The sequence below is a fragment of the Aegilops tauschii genome, chromosome 1 (genome assembly GCF_002575655.3).
Source record: "Aegilops tauschii subsp. strangulata cultivar AL8/78 chromosome 1, Aet v6.0, whole genome shotgun sequence".
Taxonomy (NCBI): Eukaryota; Viridiplantae; Streptophyta; class Magnoliopsida; order Poales; family Poaceae; genus Aegilops; species Aegilops tauschii.
In genome coordinates, this window is record NC_053035.3 from 257,375,749 (window position 1) to 257,402,965 (window position 27,217).

General features: G+C 49.6%; 2 protein-coding genes and 1 pseudogene across 2 annotated transcripts; 1 reads left to right on the forward strand and 2 right to left on the reverse strand.

The window, feature by feature from the left end:
* The first annotated feature begins 4,750 nt into the window (after positions 1 to 4,750).
* On the forward strand, positions 4,751 to 8,289 carry LOC109745690 (serine carboxypeptidase-like 51). The gene is made up of 12 exons (XM_020304806.4): positions 4,751 to 5,027; positions 5,143 to 5,237; positions 5,325 to 5,432; positions 5,529 to 5,816; positions 5,901 to 5,968; positions 6,103 to 6,208; positions 6,288 to 6,511; positions 6,597 to 6,666; positions 6,798 to 6,848; positions 7,664 to 7,716; positions 7,808 to 7,940; positions 8,031 to 8,289. Exons 1-12 carry the CDS (start codon positions 4,880 to 4,882, stop codon positions 8,097 to 8,099), a joined length of 1,413 nt encoding a protein of 470 aa, XP_020160395.1. The 5' UTR covers positions 4,751 to 4,879; the 3' UTR covers positions 8,100 to 8,289.
* A 482-nt stretch (positions 8,290 to 8,771) lies between these two features.
* Positions 8,772 to 9,218, reverse strand: LOC109745695 (uncharacterized). Its single transcript, XM_020304811.1, has one exon. The coding sequence runs from the start codon at positions 9,216 to 9,218 to the stop codon at positions 8,772 to 8,774; it is 447 nt and encodes a 148-aa protein (XP_020160400.1).
* Positions 9,219 to 12,204: 2,986 nt separating this feature from the next.
* On the reverse strand, positions 12,205 to 21,331 carry LOC109745691 (uncharacterized; annotated as a pseudogene).
* Between the last annotated feature and the right edge of the window lie 5,886 nt (positions 21,332 to 27,217).

A 27,217-nucleotide genomic window follows, 5' to 3' on the forward strand; every position in this document is an offset into this window, starting at 1 on the left:
TGATGCAGTCGTACTCAACGCATCAACGCCGGTCTCAGGATCTACCGGAGAAGAAGAGGGGGGAGAAACAGTAAATACGGAGCAAACAAAGCATCACAAAATATAACAAGGCAATATGCGGTGCCAGGGTGATCTAACGCAGGGATAGGTGATACCGGCGAAGGGGGGAAAACATCCGGGAAAGTATCCCCGGTGTTTCGCGTTTTCGGACAGATGAACCGGAGGGGGAAAGTTGCGTGTTCGCTATGCTAGGGATGTGTGGCGGACGAATGGGCTACGTAGCCGGATTTGTCTCGTCGTTCTGAGCAACTTTCATGTAGAAAACATTTTCATCTGAGCTACGGTTTATTTTCTATGTTTTTCTAAATTTTTAATTATTTTTAGAATGTATTTAATTATTTTAAATCAACATTATCCAGAATAGTGTGTGCTGACGTCATCATGATGTCAGCATGACGTCAGCAGTCAACAGGGCGTTGACTGGGTCAAACTGACGTGTGGGTCACAGCTGTCATAGTCTGTTATCTAATTAACCAAGTTAATTAGTTTAATTAACAGATTAGTTAGGTTAGTTAATTAATTAGGTTTATTAATCACAATTAATTAATTTTATTTTTATTTTTATTTTTATTTTAATAAACTAGGCCCCTACTGTCAGTGGCACAGGGGCCTTAGCGGGCTAATGGGCGCTGGCGAAACGGGGTGAAGCCCCGAGGTGCGGGCATAGCCCGCCCAGGTGACGCGGGAGAGCTGGGCGCGGGCGCCGGCGGCCAGGGGCTGCACGAGCGCCGGCCGGAACAGGGCGGCGGGGTGGAGGGGACCGCAGCCGTGGGCGCTCGAGCGGGGCTGGCCGGAGCTGCGAGCGGCAGCGGGCGCGGCCCCGCGTGGGCGGGCGTGCGTGGGTGCGCGGCAGGGCACGGGTGAGTAGCGCAGCGGCAGAACGAGGCGGGGCTCGGGCGCGCGTGCGCGGGGACACGCCGGGCGGGGCGAGGCCACGGCTGCGAGCGCGTGTGCACCAGGCGCACAGGTGCTGGTGCGGCGTCGAGCTGCGGCACGACGCGGAGCAGCAGCAGCAGTCTGCGGGAGCAGAGGGGAAGATGAGGTCGAGGGCCTCATGGCCGCGGCTAACGGCACGCAAGGCGGGGGCAAAGGGGAAGAGGCCGGGGGCCTCACCGCGGTTCCGTAGGGAAAATGGCAGTGGGGCATGGGGAGGAGGTCGGGGACGAGGGCGACGTAGGGGAAGCAGTCCGGCGAGGTGGGGATCCGAGCGGCGAGGTAGCTTCGGGGCGGCGTCAGGCGATGGCGGTAGGCGGCGGTTCCTCAGGCGCGGGCACGCCGGCGAGGTGGAGCTCCAGCGCGGCAAGGGGTCGGGCGCGGGGTGCTTGGCGACGCTGGAGAACGGGAGAGGGTGGGGGTCTCGGTCAGGAGGAGTGGGGGGTCGTGCGGGAGGAGTGTGGGGGGGGTCGTGCGGGGCGACGGGGATGATCCCGATCCAGATCTGGATCAATGGGGAAGTGGGGGTTGGTTGCCCTAGGGTTCGATCGGGGTGGGGGATAAGGGAGGGCAGCCTGGGTCAGGTGGACTGGCCTGACAGGGAGTGGCTAGCTGGGCCAAGGCCCAGTAGATTAGGTCTTTTGTTTCTCATTTTATCTTTTCCTTTTTATTTATTTTCTTTTCTGTTTTCTCTTAGTTACATTTTATTTTAGTTTTAGTAAAATGTACACTTAGCATCTAAATTAGTATTTCAACCTAGTCCACAGTCACAAAAAGTCTATTCCTCAAATAACTTAGTTTGACATTTTATTAATTATAAAAGGTATTTCAATATTTGTTTTTGCTACTGTTTTAATCATTTTAGAGTATTTAAGAATTTTATAAAAGTGTAGTTTCTTCACCAACATTTAGTATGGATTAATTGGCACAAACCGAACATATTAGTTTTGATGTTTGAAAAGTTTTGATGTTTGTTAATAATCCAAATTTGAATTCGAATCGTTTTGAACTAACGCGAGATTAACAACAGTAACCGTGGTGACGTGGCATCATTACCAGAGGGTTACTATAGCTTAACTACCCGGGCGTCACAATTCAGGAAGAACACAATCCTCCGGCTCCAAGTGGGTGACTCCACCATGACCGGGCATGCTGCCATCGCGGAAGCCGCGTACACACACTTCTCGGGCATCCTTGGTTCCACCCAGGAGAGATTATCCTCCATCGACCTGGACGGCCTCGACCCACACTCGTTCGACCTGCAAGACCTCGTGGCCCTATTCTGTGAGCATGAAATTTGGGAGGCCATCAAGTGCATGCCTAAGGGGAGAGCACCGGGGCCAGATGGGTTCACCTCCGAGTTCTTATGTGCATCCTGGCCTACCATCAAAGCGAACTTCGTCGATGCATTCGATAAGCTCTACAACCTCAATGGCCTAGGCTTCCAGCGGCTTAACGAGGCGCTTCTTACTCTGCTGCCCAAGAAACCCGACGCTGGCACGCTCTCCGACTATCGCCCAATAAGCCTGATTCACTTGTTCGCCAAGCTATTCGCCAAGGTGCTCTCGCTCCGCCTCGCTCCTAGGCTCGGTGACATGATCTCCACCAACCAAAGTGTGTTCATCGCGGGCCGATGCATCCACGACAACTTCCTCCTCGTCCAACAAACTTCACGTCAGCTCCACAACCTTAAGCAACCGCGCGTCATGCTCAAGCTCGACATAGTCCGCGCTTTCGACTCGGTCTCGTGGGCATTCCTGCTTGACACTCTTCGCCATCTAGGCTTCGGTCGACGCTGGTGCGAGTGGGTGTGCATCCTCCTAGGAACGGCCAGCACGTGCATCCTCGTCAACGGCACCCCAGGGCCACCGATCCTTCACAGGTGTGGCTTCCGGCAAGGGGACCCCTTGTCACCCATGATGTTCGTCATGGTGATCGACACACTCAACAATCTGCTTTGCCATGCTGTCACCGATGGCCTGCTACAACGCCTCACCACGCGTCATATGGCCTCGAGTATCTCCTTCTATGCTGACGACGTTGTCGTCTTCTGCCGGCCAGACAAGCAGGACCTCTCAGTCGTCCGTCGACTGCTCACTGTCTTCGGCAACGCCTCCAGGATGTATACCAATTTCAACAAGTGCGCGGCCTCCCCAATCCAATGCACGCTTGAAGACCGCCTGGCAATCTCCTCCAACTTTGCGTGCCCACTCAAAGACTTCCCAACGACATACCTCGGCCTGCCGCTCTCCATCCGCAAGGTCAGCGCCGCTGCGCTACAGCCTATCCTCGTCAAGCTCGAGCGCAGGCTCTCCCCTTGGTGGGCCTCCATGATGTCGCGCGATGACCGCCTGGTGCTCTGCCGCCATGTGCTCGCGGCGATGCCTGTGCACACGCTCCTCGCGATGGCCATCAACCCCCCTATCCTCAAGCAGATCAATCGCCTCCTCCGCAATTTTCTCTAGTACGGATGAAAGGACGCGAGAAGCGGCCACTGCCTTGTCAACTGGCACCGCGTCTGCTGCCCCGTCGCCCTGGGCGGCCTCGGCATCCCCAACCTCCAACTCGTGGGCATTTCCCTGCGTACACGCTGGCTGTGGCTCCAGAGGACAGATCCCTCGCGCCCATGGCAACACCTACACATCCCTCACTCCCTCGAGGTCCAGGCCCTCTTTCGGGCCTCCACCCACTGGTCCATCGGCGATGGGCGCAGCTGCAAATTCTGGGACGATCGTTGGCTCGACGGCCAGTCCATCGCGGAGATCGCGCCGCTGGTTCATGCCAGGGTTTCTAAGTGGCGGCGCAAGAAACTTTCCGTGCGCGACGGGCTCCATGAGCGTGCCTGGATTGCGGACATTCGCGGTGCGCTGGGCACGGAGATGGCCATTCAATATGTGTCCCTTTGGCGCCGCCTGCGCTAGGTGACCGTCAGCGACGAGCCGGATAGGATTTCCTGGCGATGGACCGCTTCCGGCTCCTACACCGCGAGCTCTTGCTACCAATCCTTATTCATCGGATCCATCGAAGACCCACACTGGCGTATCACCTGGCGCTCTTGGGCACCGCTGCGGATTAAGTTCTTCATCTGGCTTGCCCTGCTCAGGCGCTATTGGACGGCCGACCGCCTCGCGCGCCATGACCTGCCACATGAGCCTACCTGCCTCCTTTGCGACCAAGAACCCGAGACCATGCAACATCTTCTCGCGGGCTACTCCTTCTCCCGCAAGGTATGGCATGAGGTGCTATCCTGGTGCCGCTCCACGGCCATTACCCCGAGCCACGACGACGAGCTCGCCACCTGGCTGACCTCTGCTATCGCCGCCACGCCGCGCTGTCTTCGACGCGGGCTCGCTTCCATCGCCATCCTTACTGCTTGGTGGCTTTGGAAGCACCGCAATGGCTGCACCTTCGACGGCGATCGCCCCTCTGTGAGCCGCGCCGTCAATGCCTTCTGGGAAGAGGCAAAATTCTGGGCACGCGCGAGCGCCACGCACTTGGCGCTGATCTTACCGAAGACGTAGCCTAGGGCTTTTGGTGGCTGACGCACCACCCCCTCCACTCATGCGTCCAGGCTATCCACGCATGCCATCCTTGCGCACATGCTTGGCTAGCCCCATCTCTTCGTAACTTATTTGTTATGCAACTTTATTCTACTTATCAATGCAATGATACGCAAGCCTTCTATGTATTCGCGAAAAAAAAAAAGAAGACGAGATCAATGATTCGTTTATATTCCATGCAACACTGGGTTGTCTATACGGATACGGCTATACCTCGTCGCCCACGCGTGGTATGACGGGATGGGACGGTGAGACGCCGCCTACTTAGGCTGTTGCTGGCCACAGTACGTGCAACTCGCACTCAGAAACCACAAGCCACTCGCCACATGGAAATGGACAAGCACGGTCAACCTCTGCTTGCTCTGCTTCCCCTCCTCCTCTGCCTCTCCGTGCTCCGGGCCAGCGCGGCGGCTTCTGTCACCGCCGGCAACCCCGACGGCACGGAGCTCTGGGGATTCGTCGAAGTCCGACCAAGTAACGCCCCGCCCTGTCTCGCTTGCATTTTGCACCATCTCGATCCCAATTTTCTCCTGCTGGCTGGTCATCTTTCACGCGAGAATTCTTCTCAGACTCTGTTTCTGCGCTGCAGAGGCCAACCTGTTCTGGTGGTACTACAAGAGCCCCCAGAGGGTGTCGACGCCGTCCAGGCCATGGCCGACCGTCCTCTGGCTACAGGGCGGTCCCGTACGGTCCATCTTCCTCCCCTCTCCCAGCTTCTCATGCAAGAATTCTGTCTTCAGCAAGAGCTAATCATCTCGGTCTTCGTCTCAGGGAGCGTCGGGGGTGGGCATCGGCAACTTCATGGAGATCGGGCCCCTCGACGTCAACCTCAAGCCCCGAAACTCGACGTGGCTGCAGAAGGCGGACCTCATCTTCATGGTATCCCTACCGCAAACCGCGACGCCCTCGTCTTCTTCCTCTCGCCTCGCTGTTTTTTTGGCTGCAATACCAACCGCGTACGTGCGTCAATGGCAGGACAACCCTGTGGGGGTCGGGTACAGTTACGTTGAGGACGACAGCCTGCTGGTGACGACTGACTGGCAGGCGGCCACGGACGCCACCACGCTGCTCAAGGCGCTCGCCAAGGAGCTGCCCACCCTGCAGCAGGGGAGCCCCCTCTTCCTCGTCGCCGAGTCCTACGGCGGAAAGTACGCCGCCACTCTCGGCGTCTCCGTCGCAAGGGCCGTCCGTGCCGGCGACCTCAAGCTCAAGCTCGCAGGCGTCGCGCTCGGGGATAGCTGGGTCTCGCCGGAGGATTTCACGGTGAGCAGATCGGTCATTTGCTGGAGAGCGCACGATCGAGCGTGTGTGAACCGATTGCTGATTTAATTTGATCGGTGCGTGCAGCTCGCTTACGCGCCGCTGCTCCTGGAGGTTTCGAGGCTGGACGACAACGCCGGCGACGCCGCCAAGAAGTAAACAGGACTGCACCGTCCTCTTAAATTCCTCAGTGCTTGCATTGCATGCTTCCCGGGGCTTTCTTCCCGGAAGAAAAAAAATGTTAAAAACCAACTCCCCGGTCACATGCGCGCGCGAATTGTGGCCTCAGGAAGGCGGCGACGGTGAAGGAGCAGATCGCGGCCGGGCGGCTGGCGGACTCGCAGGGGTCGTGGTCGGAGCTGCTGGATTTCATTGACTCCAAGAGCGCCAGCGTCGTGAGTGTTGACTCTTTGACCCTTGTGTTTGTCTCATTTCCTTTGCTGACAGATAGCATAATGCAATTTCAATTTGCAGGACATGTACAATTTCCTGCTCGACGCCGGCATGGACCCGGTGGCGGCGGACCTGCCGGCGACCTCGTCGACTCCGACGACGTCGAGCAACGCGCAAGTGATGAAGTACTCGACGTACCTCGGCGGCAGCCAGGAGGAAGCCGGCTCCAACACCACCAACACCCTCGGCGGCATCATGAACGGGGTCGTCAAGGAGAAGCTCAAGATCATCCCCAAGGATCACGAGTGAGCCTGCGTCGCCATTGGCAACAGCTCGCTTTCATGCTCTAGCTTACACCCACCCACATGACGTCCCTGTCCCAAACTGCAGGTGGCACGAGCTGTCGGACCCCGTCTACAACGCGCTGGTCAACGACTTCATGAAGCCACGGATCGACGAGGCGAGTGATCCAGCGCGGGATCCCATGAAACGATGGATGGATCTTGAAAATGTTAAACTGTACTGATCGATGCAAACGATGGCTTGTGGGCTGTGACTGATTTACTCTCTGCTTTCTGCTTGATCATCCAGGTCGACGAGCTGCTGTCTTACGGTGTAGATGTCACGGTTTATAATGGCCAGGTGAGGTGACTGCATTGCTTTTACTCTATTCCGCTGCATCTGCATTGTTTTTACTCTCTTCCAGCTTGTAATAAACCTCGACAGTTGCTTAGGATACTTACTAAAAAAACACATTTGGAATGCCATAATAAGCTTACTGGTTGATTGGCACAAGTCCTAACGACTAATGGGCGTAGCCACATCCACTCATGCTTACTAGAATGGCCCTACTCTTGCTGTCAGTTCAACGGAGCTGTCAGATTAGCAGACGGAAGCACCGTGACGAGTAAGCAACCGCGACTAGGAGAGAAAAAATTCGTGTTGGTGACGACGCGGACAGGCTGTTGTTCAGAAAAACCGCAGTCCTTCAAAGAACCTTCCATTTTTTAAGCTGAATGACAACCACACCCGCGGGTCCATGCCAAAAGAACTCCAAAGTTCAGAATAGTATACAGTGTGTCGCGCAAGTGACAACTCTATCTTTTCTCCCAGATTGTATTGGTCGGAACAGATCGTCAGATGCTCAGATCGCATCAGCGATCGGCCATCGATCTACTCGTCTCACATGTACATGGTCAACACTGTTGAGTGAAACAAGCCACTTTAACTGAAACGTGCATGTTGCTTAATCTGCAGATGTTCTTTTCAACTATTTATTTTATTTATTCATTCCACTATATATAGCTTTAACACGCGTATGGTTTGCTTAGGGCTTCGTCAGTGTACAGTGTGTGGTGTGTAGAAATATCGCTGCCTGTACGATAGACTAATGTTGTACTACGTTCTTTAGACTGAGCCTAGTGATTTATTATTTTTTACTTATACTCTTTGTGAAGCTGGATGTGATTTGCTCGACCAAGGGCGCGGAGGCATGGGTGCAAAAGCTCAAGTACTCAAGCCTTTCTCTCTCACCATTTTCTCCAGATTCTTGCAATATTTAGACGCCACTTGTGCCTCTAAAAATTACGTCTACTTTTCAGATGGGATGGGCTGAAGAACTTCCTGAGCCTGCCGAGGCAGCCTCTGTCCTGCGGATCATCCAAGGTCACCAAGGCCTTCGTCAGGTCCTACAAGAACCTACATTTCTACTGGATCCTTGGCGCTGGCCACTTCGTAAGTCGCAGCACACCACATTTCTACTGGATCCTTAACTGAACATAATATGCTTTGCTTATTTCTCGTGTGATCTGTGGTGCTTGGCAGGTGCCGGCCGACCAGCCTTGCATTGCGCTGAGCATGATCGCTGGCATAACCCAGTCTCCAGCCAGCTAGGTGAGGAGACCCGGATAGAGCAGATCCTGTCTGTCGGATAGGAAAAGGAAACTGACGATAGAAGTATAAAAAGAAAGGCTGCGTACTTTAAAGGGCGATGAAATTGATTGTAAGGTGCGTTGGTGTGTGAGTGGGGTTAAAGCTCGTCCGTTTTATTCTCCGAATAAAAGATGACACCTTTTAGAGCTTCTTTCACAGTTTTAGTGTGAAATTTATGTTTCCCTTTTCTATAGATATTTGTAAAAATGCGATGTTCACACATCTCACACAACGGTATAAAAGGCCAAAAGGTATAAAATCAAAATGGAAAGAGCATCTCCAACGACAGCCCTATTTTAGGGCACCAAAAAGCTGTTGCAGTAAAATTTGAGGCACCGAAAGGTGAATTTTAGGGCATTCAAAATTGTTCATCTCCAACAGCTGCCCCAAAATAGGGCACTTCAACATGCAAATATTTTTTTTGAACATCCAAACATTGCAGAATTCACTTCCAAGTTCAAACATTCAAAGTTTTGAACATCCAAACATTGCATAGATTAAACGAACATCCAAACTAACTCCGACGGACAACCTCCCCGTCAATGTCGTGGGACTCGTCACTCTCCTCGCCATCACTCTCACGCGCAAGGTCATCCCAATCAACGTCGAAACCCTCATCATAGGACTCCATCTTCACCACCTATGAAGGCCATTCTTCTTGACCTCCGCCTTCTTCTTCTTCTCATGATCACACTTCCAGAACCATTCCGCGTCCGCCTGCATGAGGTGCGGATTCTTGCTCGCAAACCACGCCATCGCCGTCTCATCGCTCACCCGTGTGTTCCTCTGCTCCAGGACGATGCAAGTCTCCCTCTTCATCGGGCGGGACTCAATGTTCATCAGCGGCCCGATGAACTCTGCATCAGCCAGCGACTCGATCTCTAGGAAGTTGAGCTCATGCCGCGGCTGGCCGAGCCTCCATGTGGCAATGTCGTAGGCGTGTACAGCCATGTCCGCCGTCTCGAAGGTGCCGACCCAGTACTGTCGTCCATCGCACTGAAACACGACGCCGAAACGACTGAATCGTCGCGGCCGAACGCCATAGTAGCCGGACTGGCCCTTCGTGCTTTTTGGCGCCATCAGGCTGTGCAGTGGCGGATGTGGCGGCGGAAGTGGGGTGGTGGCGGTGCGGTCGATTGGAAGAAGGGCGGTGGATCCAGACGGCGGGATGGATCAACAATGGCAGTGGTGGCCAGATCTGGCCGGATTCGGTGGGACGGCTGCAGCGTAGTTTCCGTTTGTGGCGGTCATGGGATCCAGACACCTTCCCTAGCTTTTGTATAGAAATTATTTTTTATAGACCATAGACAGAAACCAGCTTTCTAGCAACTAAAATAGGGTTGAGATCCTCTGTAGTACCGTACGGTGTTGTAGTGCGGATGACATGGGCCACGTCCCACATGGCAGCTACCTTCCCCCAGGAGTAAATTGCATAAAACCACCACTTTGAGGGCTAGGTTTGCGAAAAACACTAGGATACAGTTTCTCTGCAAAAAACACCACATCTTGCGTAATTGTTCTGCAAAAACCACTGATCGGCGGATTTGGCTCGGTTAAGTGTGTTTATGACAGATGGGGCCCCTTTTTCGCTGACATGGCATACCGTTTTGCACAAAGTGCGCTGGATGGGTCAAAAAGCAAAATCACCCCAACATTCTTTCCCCTAACCGCCCAGGCCCTTGCCCCCGTCTCCCTGGACTTCGTCAACCTCGCTCCCGAGCCGCCCGAGGAGAGGATCCCGCACGCTGCTGCAAGTAGGAGCTCGCCGGAGCAGACGAAGCCGGCGAACTGCGGAGGAGGGTGCACCATGGTCCGGTTCTTGGACTTGAAGTCGAACACCCACAACGCGTGCCCGCCGCAGCGTTCCTCGAACTCGATGGCACCAGTCACCACAACGCGCCCAGCGCTGCCGCCGCTCGACTGCGCACGCCGTGCTGGCCTCGAGACCAGGCGGGTAAGTGCCCACCTCGAGCCAGCCCCGGCGCTCCCCGCTCCACTCCACCACGGCAGCGTTGCCCTCGATGCACCACGCGGCTGCGCACCACCATGTGAGTCGTCGCCACCTCCGGCGAGGGAAGCTGCGTTGTCGCCCCGATTTCCCCTCCAGTTTCGCCACCTCATCCGGGTCCGGCGAGGGATGCCGTGCCGCCGCACCGATTTGGCCTCACGCGCGAGGAGACGCCCAGCGCGGGCTGCCGGATCCGGCGAAGGATGCCGCACCGCGGCCCCGATCTGGCCTCCAGGCGAGAAGCCGCCCAACGCCGGCTACCGGATCCGGCGAGGGCTGCCGCCCCCTCCCCTCGATTTTGTCTCCTGCGCGAGGAGGCGCCCGACGCGGGCTGCGTTGACCGACCCAACCAGTGGCGGATGCACGTGGGCTGATTGCATTTTTTATTATTTAGGGGTGTCTATGTAAAAATCTATGGACTAGTTTGTAAAATTATATTAAAATTGACCTGGCACGAAATGTTACGCCACGTAGGCAAAAAAGGGCCCCATCTGTCATAAACACACTTAACCGAGCCAAATCCGCCGATCAGTGGTTTTTGCAGAACAATTACGCAAGATGTGGTGTTTTTTGCAGAGAAACTGTATCCTAGTGTTTTTCGCAAACCTGGCCCTCAAAGTGGTGGTTTTATACAATTTACTCTTCCCCTAGCTTTTGTACAGAAATCAGTTTTTAAGACCATAGACAAAAACCAGCTTTCTAGAAACTAAAACCGATGGTTTCCTAAAAAAACGATGGTTTAAAAAAAAATCTAAACGGGACCCTAAAATCTGAAGCTAATCCAAACAACCCCTTATGTCGGATGGTTTGGTCGGTCTGTGCTGATCGGATGGAAAATTTATTTCAAGGCTTCCACAAAGATTCAATGATTCCGGAGAAAAGATGTGTTTCTACTGGTTGTTGTAAAGATGGACACATAGTTTGTTCAAGATTTATATTGAGTGAGAGCAATGCAGTCATGGTGTGCTGAGTGAGAGCAATGCAGTCATGGGAGCCTTAAACTGAGCCTCAATTCCCTTGTATCTAAGGTTTTTGGGGCAAATTTTATGGGTTCCCTTAACTAAGAAAACGGTTGGCGGGAAGAAACTTTCAGCTACAGTGCCTTGCTTCCTCGCCGAGCTCCATTCCGGCCATGCCCACCGCCCCCAACTTGTGGGGAGTGTCCCTCGCCGCCACCGCTCCAATTTCAACACGGAACCGCTCCCGCTGACGCTCCTCAAACCGCTGCCTGCTGGCCGTCGCCACGTCCTGCCGCAAGGCGGTTGTAAAATCTGCCGCGCTGGAGATGAAGGGCACCGTGCGCTCGCGGCCTGCCCAGCAGCTCCTTGCCAGCTCTTGTACTAGCGCGGCCGGCTAGGACTCCTACACTAGACTATTGATTCTTGCACGCCCATAGCCCGAGACGCTGCAGCGGGTTCCTGAGGCAAGCAGGCAGCAGGAAACAACGAATCTGTTGAATAGGGTAGCCAACAACAAACAGAAATGATCCTCTTTTCTCTAGTGTGCAAATAACTTTAAAAGTTGGTCGTTGGATGAAGCCAATCCGACAGTGCAGAGATGGCAAATTCAAGCACTACTGACCGTTGGATATCATCTACATTCCACCAGATTCTACCACATGCATGCATGTACAATCTAGAAGACTCCATGTTGAACTTAAGCATAATGCACAAACCTCAAACACACAGGCACTTCTCTTTTGTTCTCTAGAATCTTCCATATCTTAATTGCCCAAACTTTTTTTTCTAAATGAATTGTCACTTTTTGTTTTTACCTTTACAATGCACAATTCCATGAATCTTAAAATAGATTTTTTTATAAAACTAATTGATTTTGGATGAGATGAACTATAAGAATTAAACGAACATCTACATCATGCATATATGACTCAAAATTTACATGTTATAGTGTGATATTTATTCATAATTTGGTTGCCAAATCTCATGCGTGCAATGCACGCGTACCTTAGTATAAACAGAACGAAAATCATCTTCATCTATTTGCAGAACCTAAAATCCACGCACCCTCCAAGTGCAAGGCTCATAAAGAAAGGTTGAATAATCCATCAAAGAAAAACATGGTTCACTTATAATAGTAACATAATTAGATTCAAGTGACAACACATTTCGCCTTCAAAATAACTTATCCGATAATCCAAGAAACAAAGCATGGTATCAATCAAATCAAATTCAATAAATGACCATACATGGCGCAATTACAATAAGATAACTTATGACATCTATCAACCACCCTCCATCACCATATCACCGGCTGCAAGCTTATGACTCGAATGACACCGTGTGCAAGGCTCCAGGACACTCAGCTTAGCTGTAGGCGGGACTTGATCCTCAATGAACCTTCTTATAGCCACGACCGCTCTAGAGGCTTCCTCGAGAACAGTCTTGCTAATGGGCCTACACTTATTTTCCTCGAGAACAGTCTTGCCAATGGGCCTACACTTATATTCACCACAACACCTATCACTACCATCAAGGGTGTCCAACACAAGCAGCTCAAGTGAGACTGCCTTCTTGACAATGCAACGTGTGAGCTCACCAAGCTCTTTGCAGAGCTGAACCCTATGATCTCCACACGTTTGAGTTTGAGGCGGACATGGCGGTCTTCGGGCAGCTGCCTCAAATGTAGTGAGGAACCTCCAAAAACTGATTCACGATCCACATATTCCTTATCCTTAGATACCTGAATGAAGATGGAAAAAAAAAAAGGAAATTGAATCGATGGACGGACCCAACTGAGTAATAACCAACCCAACAGAATGAACGAACAGTGACTTACATCCAAGAACAAAGTCTCCAAGGAAGGAGATGCATCCAAGAAAGAAGCCAGGTGAAAATAATCATCGGATTCCGTAATTTGAATATTCAGGTGCTTGAGGTGGATGAATTTTGTAGGCAGCATTGGTGTATTAACCACCTGCACAACAAATATATGTCATCTTCAGATTATTAACAATTATCTCATCCGAAATAAAGTCTTATGAGTAGTATTACCTCATCCTCTGAACCTATTTCAAGAGTCTCAAGAGTTGGCATAATGGACGGCAGCTCAGCAAGAGCATAACCGATGACGTTGGGAAAACACATGCACAAGTCCTTCATGCACAATGCTTCTGAGAGTGAGAGTTTTATATTTTCTCCACTAGCGTAAATATTGGAGAGATTTGGAGCTTTGCACTCTATCAATTGAAGCATCCAGCATGAAAAAACACTCAGGCACCTGAGCCGCTGCAGCATGCAAGGTATCTTCAGGAAAATTATCTCCTTGCAATCATAAAGTTTCAACTGCTCCAAAGCAGGGGAGTTGGAAAGAAAGCACCCTACTTCATCCCCAGTAATACGCACAGAACACAGATGCAGAGTTGTTAGGCTTCTCAAGGGGCCAAGTTCAGCCATGGGACGGAAGGCACTACGGCGAAGTTCAAGATAACGAATTGAGTTTCTAACTCCATCAGATAAAAGTGAGCATGGGAAGTTGTACCTTTTATATAGTCCAAGGGTGAGCTCCTCAATCCCTGGTGTGACAGCAAACTGGAGCCAACTGTCGATATAAGGCAAGGTACGGTCATCATCAAATATATCAAGCTCCAATCTCTTCAAGCCAATTCCTGAGTGGTTTCTAATTATGCTGTCAATTTTGCGGCTAAAATTTCCTCCACCTCCCTTGGACTTGGAGCAAAGCGTTTGCCAGTCCAAGGTGAGGTTGGGATGACACCTCCAGGAATGTAGAAAGGCGCGAGAAAGGCAAGCAGCACGAGCAGCATCACGCATTGGCATTAGGGAATGTATACGATGCCAGATGTCCTGCATGCAATGGAACTCCAATCATCAGAGAAAGAAAAACAGTAGAACCACATGGAGTATTGTCTACCTCAAGTAGCTCTCTATGATTGCACATGGTGCGCTGTGTTACATATGTAGATGGTGCAATTGTTGTAACAGTAGTAGGTAAACTACGCATTGCACGGAGAAATTTTCTTGACAGTGTCACTAGTGGCTTTCTGACAATTATGGTATCTATTCTTACCTGCATTAGAGCACAGAGTAATCAATGATACAACTTTCTGTGCATTTGTGTCAACCAAAATGCACAGTGATGTATTATTGTGCAATAGCATGTTATAAACTGGTCAGCATAGCAATGAAACAGAACTATGCAACTTCTGCATTGGGTACAAATAGAACACCTAAACCAACAGAATCCCATGAAAGAGAATCAAGAAGTTTTGCTAAATACGATTAAATAGAAAAGGACGTCATGAAATAACACACAATTCAAACAGTCATTTGTTAATCAATGTCCTAGCACGAATAGTGAATCCAAAGGATAAAATTTTCTAACTAGACTTAATATGCGAAATAATGTTCACAGGAACTTTGTTACAGCACAACATTTCAGCATCGCAGCACTAAGAGCATCTCCAATAGATGATGTAGATGTATAAATAACTGATTTTTCCATCACTTTGGCCCAAAAACTTGCTCCAACAGATGATGTAGATGTTTAATTTTTTACTCAGATTTTGCTCTGGATGTAAAATACGTCACTTGGTGATGCAAATTTGCATCACCAGCCGCCGCCCGAGCAAAACACGAGTAAAAGCCTGCACGCCCAACTACCTCTGGAAAGTTCCCGCCGCAGCCGCTCCTCCACCCCGGTGGCCACTGCCTCCGCTCCGCCGCCTTCCCCCGGCCCCGCCGCTTCACCCTTCCAAACCCGGAGGACCGCCGGAGCCCCGGCGGCCCCGCCGGTGCTCGACCCCGAGCTGCCATGGCCATCTCCGCGGGAGCTCCAACCCCCGCCTCAAATCCCGCATCAAGTTTGGTTCAAACAGAAGCAGGTGACCATACAGATATAGATGCAAACTGAATAACAAGATACGTAGCATTTTTCCAGTACTGAACGATCTACCTCTGCTGTTTGGTGGGTGGACTCAGGTATATGGTCACCTGCTTTCACAGTATTGAAATAAGAACTTAGACAAAGGGTACACTAACATTTTGCAGTGTCTACACTCGTGTAAGAACTCAAAACGAAGTTACAATCAATTATTCATAGCTGAAACATGCTGTTGCTGCAAGCTTCCGAACCTGATAGAATAGTGTATTCACTGTTTGGTAACCCCTTTGGTGCATTGCAGGTTGTGATTATGTTGTTCATTGATAAAGAAAATTATTGTGTGCTCTTAAGTCGTCAGTCAAGATTTGTACCTCGAATATGGAGTTGTCTTGCTGGTTTAATATAGATGCAAAATAACTCCTCTTATCTTATTTACCTAAATTCATACATCTTGTGCATATTGTTATGTGTTTAGTTGCATCCTCTTTTTAATTTTAGTGCCTGTTTTGGATCGAATAGAGGGAATTAAAGTTGTTGATTCAGCAACTATAAACTATGTACGACTTTATGTGGCGGACATCATCCAAATTGTAGAGAGGGCCAATTTAACAGATCATACTTTGCATTTGTGGCCACTGCATAAGTGGTGCAGTTTGGTGTTTGATTAGGACGTGAGTGGTGAGCAGAATACTAATTAACCGATAAGTCCAACGTTTTAACCCAAAATTTTCTAATTAGTTAGTTTGGTGGCATCAAACTGAAATTCTTTTTGTTCAGCATGTATCCAAGGTTGATGAGGATACTGAGAAATTGGGATATTGTTTTCCAGAAATGCTGTTGACTTGAAGATGGATCTGGGATATTGCATGAGCTACATCACAACTTGAGTTGGCTCCTGCTTTTGCTACAGTATACAGGGCAGCATCAAAGATCAACGGGTATATTATGCACTACTTCATGCGGCATTTCTAAATTTGATGCATGTTCCATCTGTGAATTTCATCGTTGCTGGGTCGCAGGTGTTCTGGTTGGCGTTCTAATAGATGGCAACTGGCTTTGTTCCGTAGATCCGTGTGGTCAGCAGAGTGTGTGCTGCGGTGGAACCCGTCCTCCAGTAGCCCGGCAAGGCAGTCATGCTCACACCCCCGCAAGCTCCCTCCTCCATGCTTCCGTTCATTCCAACCACGACGTCATCTCACCTCTCCTTGATCTCACAACGACGTAGCTTGGTCCACGCCGTAGCATGCAGCTCTAGTTCTCCGTTGCTGGGTAGTTGGTGTTCTTGTGGACGTTTCCATGATGAGTATTTTGGTAGATAGAAAATGGCATTTGCTCCGTAGCGAAGCACATGTGTAATACATATTTTCTTAAATTTGAATATACCTCAATCTTTTTGTCCCATTGCAACGCACAGGCATATGTGCTAGTCATACTTAAGCTATTAAGTCTGACCATTTTTCATACTCTTATCAAACAAATATGCATTGACATGATTAGGATTGCTCAATCTTATGTTCTAATCATCTGCACTTGGCATGGCTCCCAATTGTTGTATCAGGGATCACATGTTACAGTTGTTGGACCTAAGAGGATAATGGAATTTATTGATGGCTGCCATGCCTTATGGCCCTTTTTTCGAGAAACCGCAAAAGGCTTTTGCGTTTCATTTCATGAAAAGGGAGGTGGAAAAAGCCTCCTAGGAGGTGAGTTTTACAATTGGCGAACATAAAAAAGCAACCATATTGCTAGGCTGTACCTTTTAAGGAAGCTAGATTTAATGGTAAGTGCATCAATACAGAAGCAGCTGACAATAATTTGACATACTCTATGCTTAAAGATATACATTAAATACATATTTACGGGGAGAAGACAAATGCAATCTCAATATGTTTAAGAACAAGTGCTATATAACTGACTTCAGAAAGACTGGTGGGGCTGTTAGTTCAAGGCTGGACAGCTCACATAAGATCCCAGGCTGTTATAATTATATTGTATGCTTTATCAGATACAGCACCTTTATTAACTACTATCAAACAGCATAAGCAGTCATATGTGTCATTTTAGAGCATCTACAACCACGATTACCTATTTTGCTGCCCTATACACCTGCGGGCGCATCCGGGCGTGTCCGCTAGCAGTGCCTGGACAGAACCCATTTTACCCCCTCCATAACCACAAACCACAAAAGTCGGAACCCTATTTCATATAAACCCATGCATAGTACGTAGATCATAGGAGATTAGCATAAAAACTTAGCAACTCGGACATCGGACATCGCATTAGTTCATCCAAAAGGGCTGGCGGAGTTCAAATTCAACCTGAAACAAAAATAAAAACAACTAAAATATAAACATAGCAATGGGGGGCGGCCGAAGTTCACCACTTCTTGGCCAGGCCCTTGCCCTTGCGGCCGGCGGCGCGGCGGTCAATCCCCTCCGTGTACGCGTCCGCGGCAGGGATCGTTGTCGTTGTCCGTGCTGGTGGTGCCGCTCTCCGACGCCGAGGAGATGTAGCCAAACAGGAGGCAGATGGCGCGGGCCTGCTCTCCCGCGTGCCATGCCGCCTTCGCCTTGGTGCTCTCCTTCTCCCTCGTGAGGCGCTGGAAAGCTTCGAGCCCGAGCTGGAGCGCCTTCGTGTTTTTTGCGCCGGAGGCACCTAGCGTCGGACTTCACCGTGGTCAGCAAGCGCCGCATGACCTCGCGGAGGAGCACCTCCTCCAAGTTAACGGGGACGGAGCGTGCGCGTTGGCGGGAAGAGCCGGGCTACGCCGCGGTCGGGCCACCTTCGCCTCCGATCCGGCATGCGCATCCGCACAGCAGCCGCGGGCACGAGCACCCAGCGCTGCCCGCGGGGTGCTGGTGCCAGAGTAGAAGGAGAGACTGCCGCCCTGCTCCGGATCTGGAGCGGCGTAGAGCGGGACAGGCGACCGCGGCCCGCATTGGCGCATCGCAGCGGCAGGACCCAGAGGAGCTGGCGGCAGACGCGACAGAGCTCGAGGTCTCGCCGGTGTCCAAACGCGAGTGCTGGATGGCGATGTGGAGCGTGAGCTTCTCATCGTCCAGCGCGTCACTGCCGGAGCCAGCGTCCTCCTTCACGAGGCCGTCCCAGTCCATGGGATCGTCTCGTTGCCGGAGTCATGGCCGGACTTGGCCATGGTGGAGGAGGCAGAGAGATTGGGAGAGGAGGTGGAGAGGACGGGAGGGGAGGGGAGAAGGCGAGAGGACTGAGAGTGACTAGGGTTCGTCCGTCCAAGCATTTGGGCAGGCTTTAAGGGCGTGTTTGGTTGCCTGCATGAGGCCCAACCAGGCCCGCGCGGGAAGGAAACGGACTGTTTGGCTGGCTGCATACACTGTTGGGCCTGCATAGCACGGAACTTAAAGCACCTCTAGGCCTGGCTCGCTGGAAACGCTCAGATCGGCAGTTTCTTGCGAGCCAGGCCGAGGCGAACGCAAGCAAGCAGGCCCTTGCACGAGTGGAGACTGGAGGGATGCGAGGTGATTACGTTCTTCAACCTCCGGTAAGCTTCTCTCTAATCTCCTCTCTTCCTTGTCCCTCTGATCTACACAGCGGTGCTTCGATTCGAGGTAAGCTCTACACAAAAGAGATGCACCTCGATGCTACGGTTCCATTCAGGCGATCGGTTCATAGTTTCGTCGGCCGGAAGTTCTTTATTTCGTGTTCCCGTTTGGAGCTATTCTAGACGAATTTTGTCAGATTCATCGCACACGATCGGTCGTTTGAAATTTCCTTTGACCAGCAGCCTAATCTCGCAGTTCCGCACAACATTCGTGTCATAAGTTTTGGTTTCGACGATCGTAGCTTCATCTCTCCTTGAACAGCAGTCTAGTGCACTCACGCCACCATGTCGAGCTCCTCTGTCCTCTGCTCAGAGCCCTCCTATTCGTCCCTCTCGACGCCGATGCCCTTCCCCTTGATCTCCTTGCCCGCGTCCTACTACACTAGAGTCGTTTCCGGCGTCGCTCATCTTGGCCTCCCCTCTCTCGTCCCACTACACTAGAGTCGTTTCTGGCGTCGATCATCTCGGCCTCCTCTCTCGTCCTACTGCACGAACGATACCATGGCGCGAGCATTGCATTCTCCTCGTCTGTCCACTGTCTTTGCGCGAGCACCGCAACTAGTTCGCCGCCTATGTTGATCGTCGTGCCGCCGACGGGGTCGCTCGCCCACGACTCCATGCTCGTCATGTCGGACACGGCGCCACGGCCACTATCCACCGCAGTCGCCATGGTCCGGCGCACACTGCATTTCTTCTCCCCCTTCCTCTGCTAGCTCTTAATCCTGTGTGCTAAGTGCAAGTGCTAGCTCTTAATCATACCCCATGCGGGCAACCAAACAGCGTGTAGTTGTATGCGCCGAGACAATGCAGGCAACCAAACAACGTGCCAAAGTTGATCCCCTAATGCAGGAAGTCCATATGCAGGCAACCAAACAACTTGCAGATGTCGCATATGAGGTTGTTTTTCCATAGCCAGGCTGAGTGGAGAAGGGTAAGCAATGCAGGTACTGTAGCCGACGGCAACCAAACACGCCCTAAGTGGCATGGTTGGGTGCAGTTTTTGCGTCCGGGCAGCCCACCCGGGCATTTGGGGCGGGTATGGGGGGTCCGGTTGTAGATGCTATTAGTACCCTTCATAGATGATAAAATAGAATGTGCATAGATAATATTAATGTGATGGTGATTACCAGCCTTTGAACAGAGAGGTTAGAACAAAGCAAAGCTACCACTCACTCCAGTCGTCATTGTATGACGTTAGGACAACATGCCAATGCACGCACGCACTACAGATCTGATGTCCGAACTTGATAATTGGAGGGCGTAAATCCCTAGGGGTGTATGACCGTGACCAATTGAATGAAGCACTAAAAGTAAAAGATAAATACTTCCTCGGTATCAAAATATAAGACGTTTTTTGGTCTAGATTTAGACTTAAAAACATCTTATATTTTGATACAGAGGGAGTAATACACAGCTACCAGTGTCCTATGAATTAGTGTGGTTACAGCAGTCGCAGCGAAATTAAACTTGCAATATAAGGCATCATCAGAATTTTATGCTGCAGTACCTCTGGAAGGTATGGCATTGAATATGTCAATGTTTCGCCATTTTGAGAATCACCACCGCCAACTTGTTGATAGAGCGAGTCCTTTCTTCTATTCACTCCATCTGCAACCCAACAAGCATGGTTAATACAGTACTTAATAGCGCATCTAACATTTATGTTTTTGACGAGAAGACTGCATGGTGCAGCATTTCATTGAAATTAGAGAAGAGTTTTACAGGGGTATAGCAACTAGCAAGTTACCCAGGATACAAAGTTAGGAAGAGTTTTACAGGGGTCCAGCCACCTTATTAGAGTCTGAACCCCGTTACTAGCCTACCAACAGCACAAATATTAATCTGGTTCCCTAGGTCTGTGAATCATTAGGGCCACCTAGTATGCCGTAGGCATCTAACATAAGAGAGAGGGAGAAAGAGAGTATAAACAGGCAACAATCTCTTGAAATCTCCTCCCATAACCGAATTTTTAGTACGAAAGTGTGTGGACTCACCTAGTATGCGGTAGGAAAAAAGTCTTTTAGAGCTCTTTTTAACGAACAAACATGGATATGGTTTAAAAGGAACTCGATTGGGACCTAACCGACCCAAAAGACAGTTCAATCTCAAACGGATTAAAATGTACTCTCTCCGTCCGGATTTACTAATCGGAGAAATGGATGTATCTAGATATACTTTAGTTCTACATTCATCTACTTTTATCCATTTCCGCAACAAGTAATTCTGGACGGAGGGAGTACGTAGTGTCCATCTGACACTAATCTAAACAATCGATTACCGAACTTACTACAGATAAAAAGAGAGCCATTTTTCATGACTGAAGAAAACAGGAACTGAGTGAAACGAATCAGAGAGAGGGCGAGCGAGTTGAGGCTTACTCCGGGCTAGGTTTTGGCGGCGACGCCCCTTCTGCCCCATGGTAGTAGACGCCGGTATCTCACCCCCAAGGGATCTTCTTGTTGCCAAGAAATAACTTCGGATCCGTTCTCTCTCTCCGACTCCGATCTACCCCTCTTCTGTATATATAGTCCGTCCTTGTCCGTCCTCCCGTCCCAAACTCGAACGAGTAAATCCGCTCAATTTCCTTGTGATTTCTTGCCCGATCCGATCCCCGCAAAATTCCGCCCATACATAGCCCGTCTAATCTGGGAAATCCTGCTGAGGCCCGCGCCAAGCTCCTCCGCACCTCCGGCGTCCTCTACCGCGACGGCTGCTGGGTGGAGACACGAGGGAAGGCAGCGGTCAGCTAGTGTCATTATCTTCAGATAACGGACGATCAGGATCAAGGTGATCGGACGGCTCACGTGGCTCGCCTTCCTCCGAACGTTTTACCGGCTGCTGTACCATTTCCAGTTTAGGCCTCTTTGGTTTGAAGGAATTTCATAGGAATTCTAGAGGATAGGATTTTTATAAGATTTTTTTCCTTTAGAGTCCTTTGCTTCATAGGAATGGATTCCTATTTCTACATAGGATTGGTTCCTATCATTCACATTTCATAGGAAAATAAAAATGAGCCTAGACTCAATGAAAAAATTCCTTTGTGTCAACCAAATGACATCTCGTTTCCTATTCCTACTCATAGGATTTGAGATATATGTCATCTCATTTCCTACAAGATTCCTATTCCTACGATAATCCTATCCTATGAACCAAAAGAGGCCTTAACTGTTTCGTTGTCGCGGATGATTAGATGAGGTGCTTAGTAAAATAAATCGAGTTTTTCTTTAGTATCTATGTTTATTTTTATAGGATGGTTGCTTAATTAAGTGTATACCCTATATAAATAAGCATCAATGCGTAAGAAAATTTAGTTTATTTTTCTAAGCACCTTGCATTGTACAAGGCCTTATAAGCGAGCTCCCCCGCTTCCGTAAAAGCAATTCTGTTTTTGATCTCCATTCTGTGAACAAACATACATCTTATGTTGTACTCTCTAGCGATCGACGGAAGGAGTAATATACATCTAACGGAGGAACTTTACCCTCTCTAGCGATCGACAAACCCTAGCTTTCCCCTCTCGCAACCTCGTGAATCTAGATCGGGGCGTGACAATTGGTATCACGAGCATGGTTTTTCCTTGGTAGCGTGACAAATCGGAGAGGCAGCCATAATTTACCCTTCATTTTGGCAGCGGCAGTGGCGATTTTCCCGCCCTTCCCTCCCTTCTTCGACGGTGGTGATTTTTGGGAACGGCGTAGGAGGCAGAAAGCATCAAGCGGCGTTGGTGGCGGTAGACTAATTCGGCAGCAACTCACGGGACTCGCCTAGTTGCTTGAGCACATCGCTCAAGTGTGAAGTCCCAAGGTGACACCGAGTGGTGCTGCGCTCAGGGGCGTGGATCTACGGTCGGAAGAATAGAAGTCTCGGTTCGGGTTACCGGTTAACTCTGGTAGTAAAATTCCTCTCCGAGAGCTTCTGTCACCATTGGGTGTTCGAAACCTAGTTTGGACAATGCGGAAGTGTCGGGTCTCTTGTCCATGGAGGGTGAAGTGGTCCAAAATTGCGAAGAAACGACAAAACTGTGTGAGAAGGTCGAGGGCATCCGTAAAGATCTTAATGTAGTTAACATGAAGTAAGACACCATGGCCACAATGATGAGTGGCATTCAAGATGCAGTTTCTGCTCTTAGTGCTCGGCTAGCAACCATGGCCGATGTTTTTAAATCATTCAGAGCTACTGACGCTTCTACATCTGCTAAGCCAGCTCCAACCCCAACCATGGATAAAAAGGATATTACCAAATCACCTGCATGAGCAGAGCAAGCTCACAAACCTGTAACTGACTGTGAGAGTCTGGCTTAATAGGATGATAGACTACTCATATCAATAAGAAATTTTTTCTTTTTCAGGAGCCCATTCCAAAAGAACTTTAAAGTTAAGTGTGCTCAGCGTGGAGCAATTTCAAGGTGGGTGATCGTCTGGAAAGTTGGTCCCAGGTGCGCACGAGTGAGGACAAAGTGCGCAGGAAGATTAGTGTTGATTTGTGGGGTCAGTCTAGATCCCGCCAGGAGTAACGGCCAGTAACCGACGGGTGTGTCCACGGCGTTACAAGTTGGTATCAGAGCTGACCCTCGCGGTTACATAGATGTTTGCGGGTCAGGTGCGCGGTCATCTTGTGCATGACGTGTGTGGCCCATCGTGGCACACAACATGGCACATGTGCCAGATTGAACACACAGGCGTGTGCCAAGAGCGAACGTTCCTCTGGCTTGACAAGGACGTCGGTTCCTTTGACTAGGGGTGTATGTGAGAGTCCGGCTTAATAGGGATAATAGACTACTCATATCAAGAAGGAATTCCTTCTTTTCCAGGAGCCCATTTGGAAAGTTAAGTGTGAAGGAAATATGCCCTAGAGGCAATAATAAAGTTATTATTTATTTCCTTATATCATGATAAATGTTTATTATTCATGCTAGAATTGTATTAACCGGAAACATGATACATGTGTGAATACATAGACAAACAGAGTGTCACTAGTATGCCTCTACTTGACTAGCTGGTTGATCAAAGATGGTTATGTTTCCTAACCATAGACATGAGTTGTCATTTGATTAACGGGATCACATCATTAGGAGAATGATGTGATTGACTTGACCCATTCCGTTAGCTTAGCACTTGATCGTTTAGTATGTTGCTATTGCTTTCTTCATGACTTATACATGTTCCTATGACTATGAGATTATGCAACTCCCGTTTACCGAAGGAACACTTTGTGTGCTACCAAACATCACAACGTAACTGGGTGATTATAAAGGTGCACTACAGGTGTCTCCGAAGGTACTTGTTGGGTTGGCGTATTTCGAGATTAGGATTTGTCACTCCGATTGTCTGAGAGGTATCTCTGGGCCCACTATGTAATGCACATCACTATAAGCCTTGCAAGCATTGCAACTAATAAGTTAGTTGCGGGATGATGTATTACGGAACGAGTGAAGAGACTTGCCGGTAACGAGATTGAACTAGGTATTGAGATACCGACGATCGAATCTCAGGCAAGTAACATACCGATGACAAAGGGAACAACGTATGTTGTTGTGCGGTTTGACCGATAAAGATCTTCGTAGAATATGTGGGAGCCAATATGAGCATCCAGGTTCCGCTATTGGTTATTGACCGGAGACGTGTCTCGGTCATGTTTACATAGTTCTCGAACCCGTAGGGTCCGCACGCTTAAAGTTCGATGACGGTTATATTATGAGTTTATGTGGTTTGATGTACCGAAGGTAGTTCGGAGTCCCGGATGTGATCACGGACATGACGAGGAGTCTCGAAATGGTCGAGACGTAAAGATCGATATATTGGACGACTATGTTTGGACACCAAAAAGGTTTCGGACATTTATCGGAGTACCAGGGGTTACCGGAACCCCCTCCCCCCCCCCCCCCCGGGAACTAATGGGCCTTGTTGGGCCTTAGTGGAGAGAGAGAGGGGTCGGCCAGGGCAAGAGGCGCGCCCCCTCCCCTTGAGTCCGAATAGGACAAGGAAGGGGGGGCGGCGCCCCCCTTGCCTTTCCTCTCTCCCACTCCTTCCTTCCCCCTACTTCTTGGACTAGGAAAGGGAGGGGCAAACCTACTTGGAGTAGGTTTCCCCCTCCTAGGGCGCGCCACCCCCTTGGCCGGCCCTCTCCTCCTCCCCCCCTTTATATACAGAGGAGGGGGCACCCCATAGACACAACAATTGATCTCTTGATCTCTTAGCCGTGTGTGGTGCCCCCCTCCACCATAATCCACCTCGATAATATCGCAGCAGTGCTTAGGCGAAGCCCTGCGTCGGTACAACATCATCATCGTCACCACGCCGTCATGCTGACGAAACTCTCCCTCGACACTCGGCTGGATCGGAGTTCGAGGGACGTCATCGAGTTGAACGTGTGCAGAACTCGGAGGTGCCGTGCGTTCGGTACTTGATCGGTCGGATCGTGAAGACGTACAACTACATCAACTGCGTTGTGCTAACGCTTCCGCTTTCGGTCTACGAGGGTACGTGGACAACACTCTCCCCTCTCGTTGCTATGCATCACCATGATCTTGCGTGTGCGTAGGAATTTTTTTTGAAATTACTACGTTCCCCAATAGTGGCATCCGAGCCTGGTTTTATGTGTTGATGTATTATGCACGAGTAGAACACACGTGAGTTGTGGGCGATATAAGTCATACTGCTTACCAGCATGTCACACTTTGGTTCGGCGGTATTGTTGGATGAAGCGGCCCGGACCGACATTACGCGTACGCTTACGCGAGACTGGTTTTACCGCCGTGCTATGCACACAGGTGACTAGCGGGTGTCAGTTTCTCCAACTTTAGTTGAACTGAGTGTGGCTACGCCCGGTCCTTGCGAAGGTTAAAACAGCACCAACTTGACAAACTATCATTGTGGTTTTGATGCGTAGGTAAGAACGGTTCTTGCTCAGCCCGTAGCAGCCACGTAAAACTTGCAACAACAAAGTAGATGACATCTAACTTGTTTTTGCAGGGCATGTTGTGATGTGATATGGTCAAGGCATGATACTATATTTTATTGTATGAGATGATCATGTTTTGTAACCGAGTTATCGGCAACTGGCAGTAGCCATATGGTTGTCGCTTTATTGTATGCAATGCAATCGCCCTGTAATTACTTTACTTTATCACTAAGCGGTAGCGATAGTCGTAGAAGCAATAGTTGGCGAGACGACAACAATGCTACGATGGAGATCAAGGTGTCGCACCGGTGACGATGGTGATCATGACGGTGCTTCGGAGATGGAGATCACAAGCACAAGATGATGATGGCCATATCATATCACTTATATTGATTGCATGTGATGTTTATCTTTTATGCATCTTATCTTGCTTTGATTGACGGTAGCATTATAAGATGATCTCTCACTAAATTATCAAGGTATAAGTGTTCTCCCTGAGTATGCACCGTTGCGAAAGTTCTTCGTATTGAGACACCACGTGATGATCGGGTGTGATAGGCTCTACGTTCAAATACAATGGGTGCAAAACAGTTGCACACGCAGAATACTCAGGTTAAACTTGACGAGCCTAGCATATAACAGATATGGCCTCGGAACACTGAGACCGAAAAGTCGAGCATGAATCATATAGTAGATATGATCAACATAGTGATGTTCACCATTGAAACTACTCCATCTCACGTGATGATCGGACATGGTTTAGTTGATATGGATCACGTGATCACTTAGAGGATTAGAGGGATGTCTATCTAAGTGGGAGTTCTTTAAGTAATATGATTAATTGAACTTTAGTTTATCATGAACTTAGTCCTGGTAGTATTAGCATATCTATGTTGTAGATCAATAGCTCGCGTTTAGCTCCCCTGTTTTATTTTTGATATGTTCCTAGAGAAAACTAAGTTGAAAGATGTTAGTAGCAATGATGCGGATTGGATCAGTGATCTGAGGATTATCCTCATTGCTGCACAGAAGAATTATGTCCTTGATGCACCGCTAGGTGACAGACCTATTGCAGGAGCAGATGCAGACGTTATGAACGTTTGGCAAAGCTCGGTATGATGACTACTTGATAGTTTAGTGCACCATGCTTTACGGCTTGGAACCGGGACTTCAAAAATGTTTTGAACACCATGGAGCATATAAGATGTTCCAAGAGTTGAAATTGGTATTTCATACTCACGTCCGTGTCGAGAGGTATGAGACCTCTGACAGTACTTTGCCTACAAGACGGAGGAGAATAGCTCAACCAGTGAGCATGTGCTCAGATTGTCTAGGTACTACAATTGCTTGAATCAAGTGGGAGTTAATTTTCCAGATAAGATAGTAATTGACAAAGTTCTCTAGTCACTATCACCAAGTTACTAGAACTTCGTGATGAACTATAATATGCAAGGGATAACAAAAGTAATTCCCAAGCTCTTCGCGATGCTGAAATCGGCTAAGGTAGAAATCAAGAAAGAGCATCAAGTGTTGATGGTTGACAAGACCACTAGTTTCAAGAAAAGGGCAAAGGGAAGAAGGGGAACTTCAAGAAGAACGGCAAGCAAGTTGCTGCTCAAGTGAAGAAACCCAAGTCTGGACCTAAGCCTGAGACTGAGTGCTTCTACTACAAATGGACTGGTCACTGGAAGTGGAACTGCCCCAAGTATTTGGCGGATAAGAAGGATGGCAAAGTGA

What these genes read in the sequence shown, in the direction of transcription:
- LOC109745690 (XM_020304806.4), top strand. Translation starts at nt 4,880, where the DNA reads ATGGAAATGGACAAGCACGGTCAACCTCTGCTTGCTCTGCTTCCCCTC. An exon ending in TCTCGCCGGAGGATTTCACG is followed by an intron (nt 5,817 to 5,900) that starts GTGAGCAGATCG and finishes CGGTGCGTGCAG; the next exon opens with CTCGCTTACGCGCCGCTGCT. An exon ending in TGAAGCCACGGATCGACGAG is followed by an intron (nt 6,667 to 6,797) that starts GCGAGTGATCCA and finishes TTGATCATCCAG; the next exon opens with GTCGACGAGCTGCTGTCTTA.
- LOC109745695 (XM_020304811.1), bottom strand. Translation starts at nt 9,218, where the DNA reads ATGGCGCCAAAAAGCACGAAGGGCCAGTCCGGCTACTATGGCGTTCGG.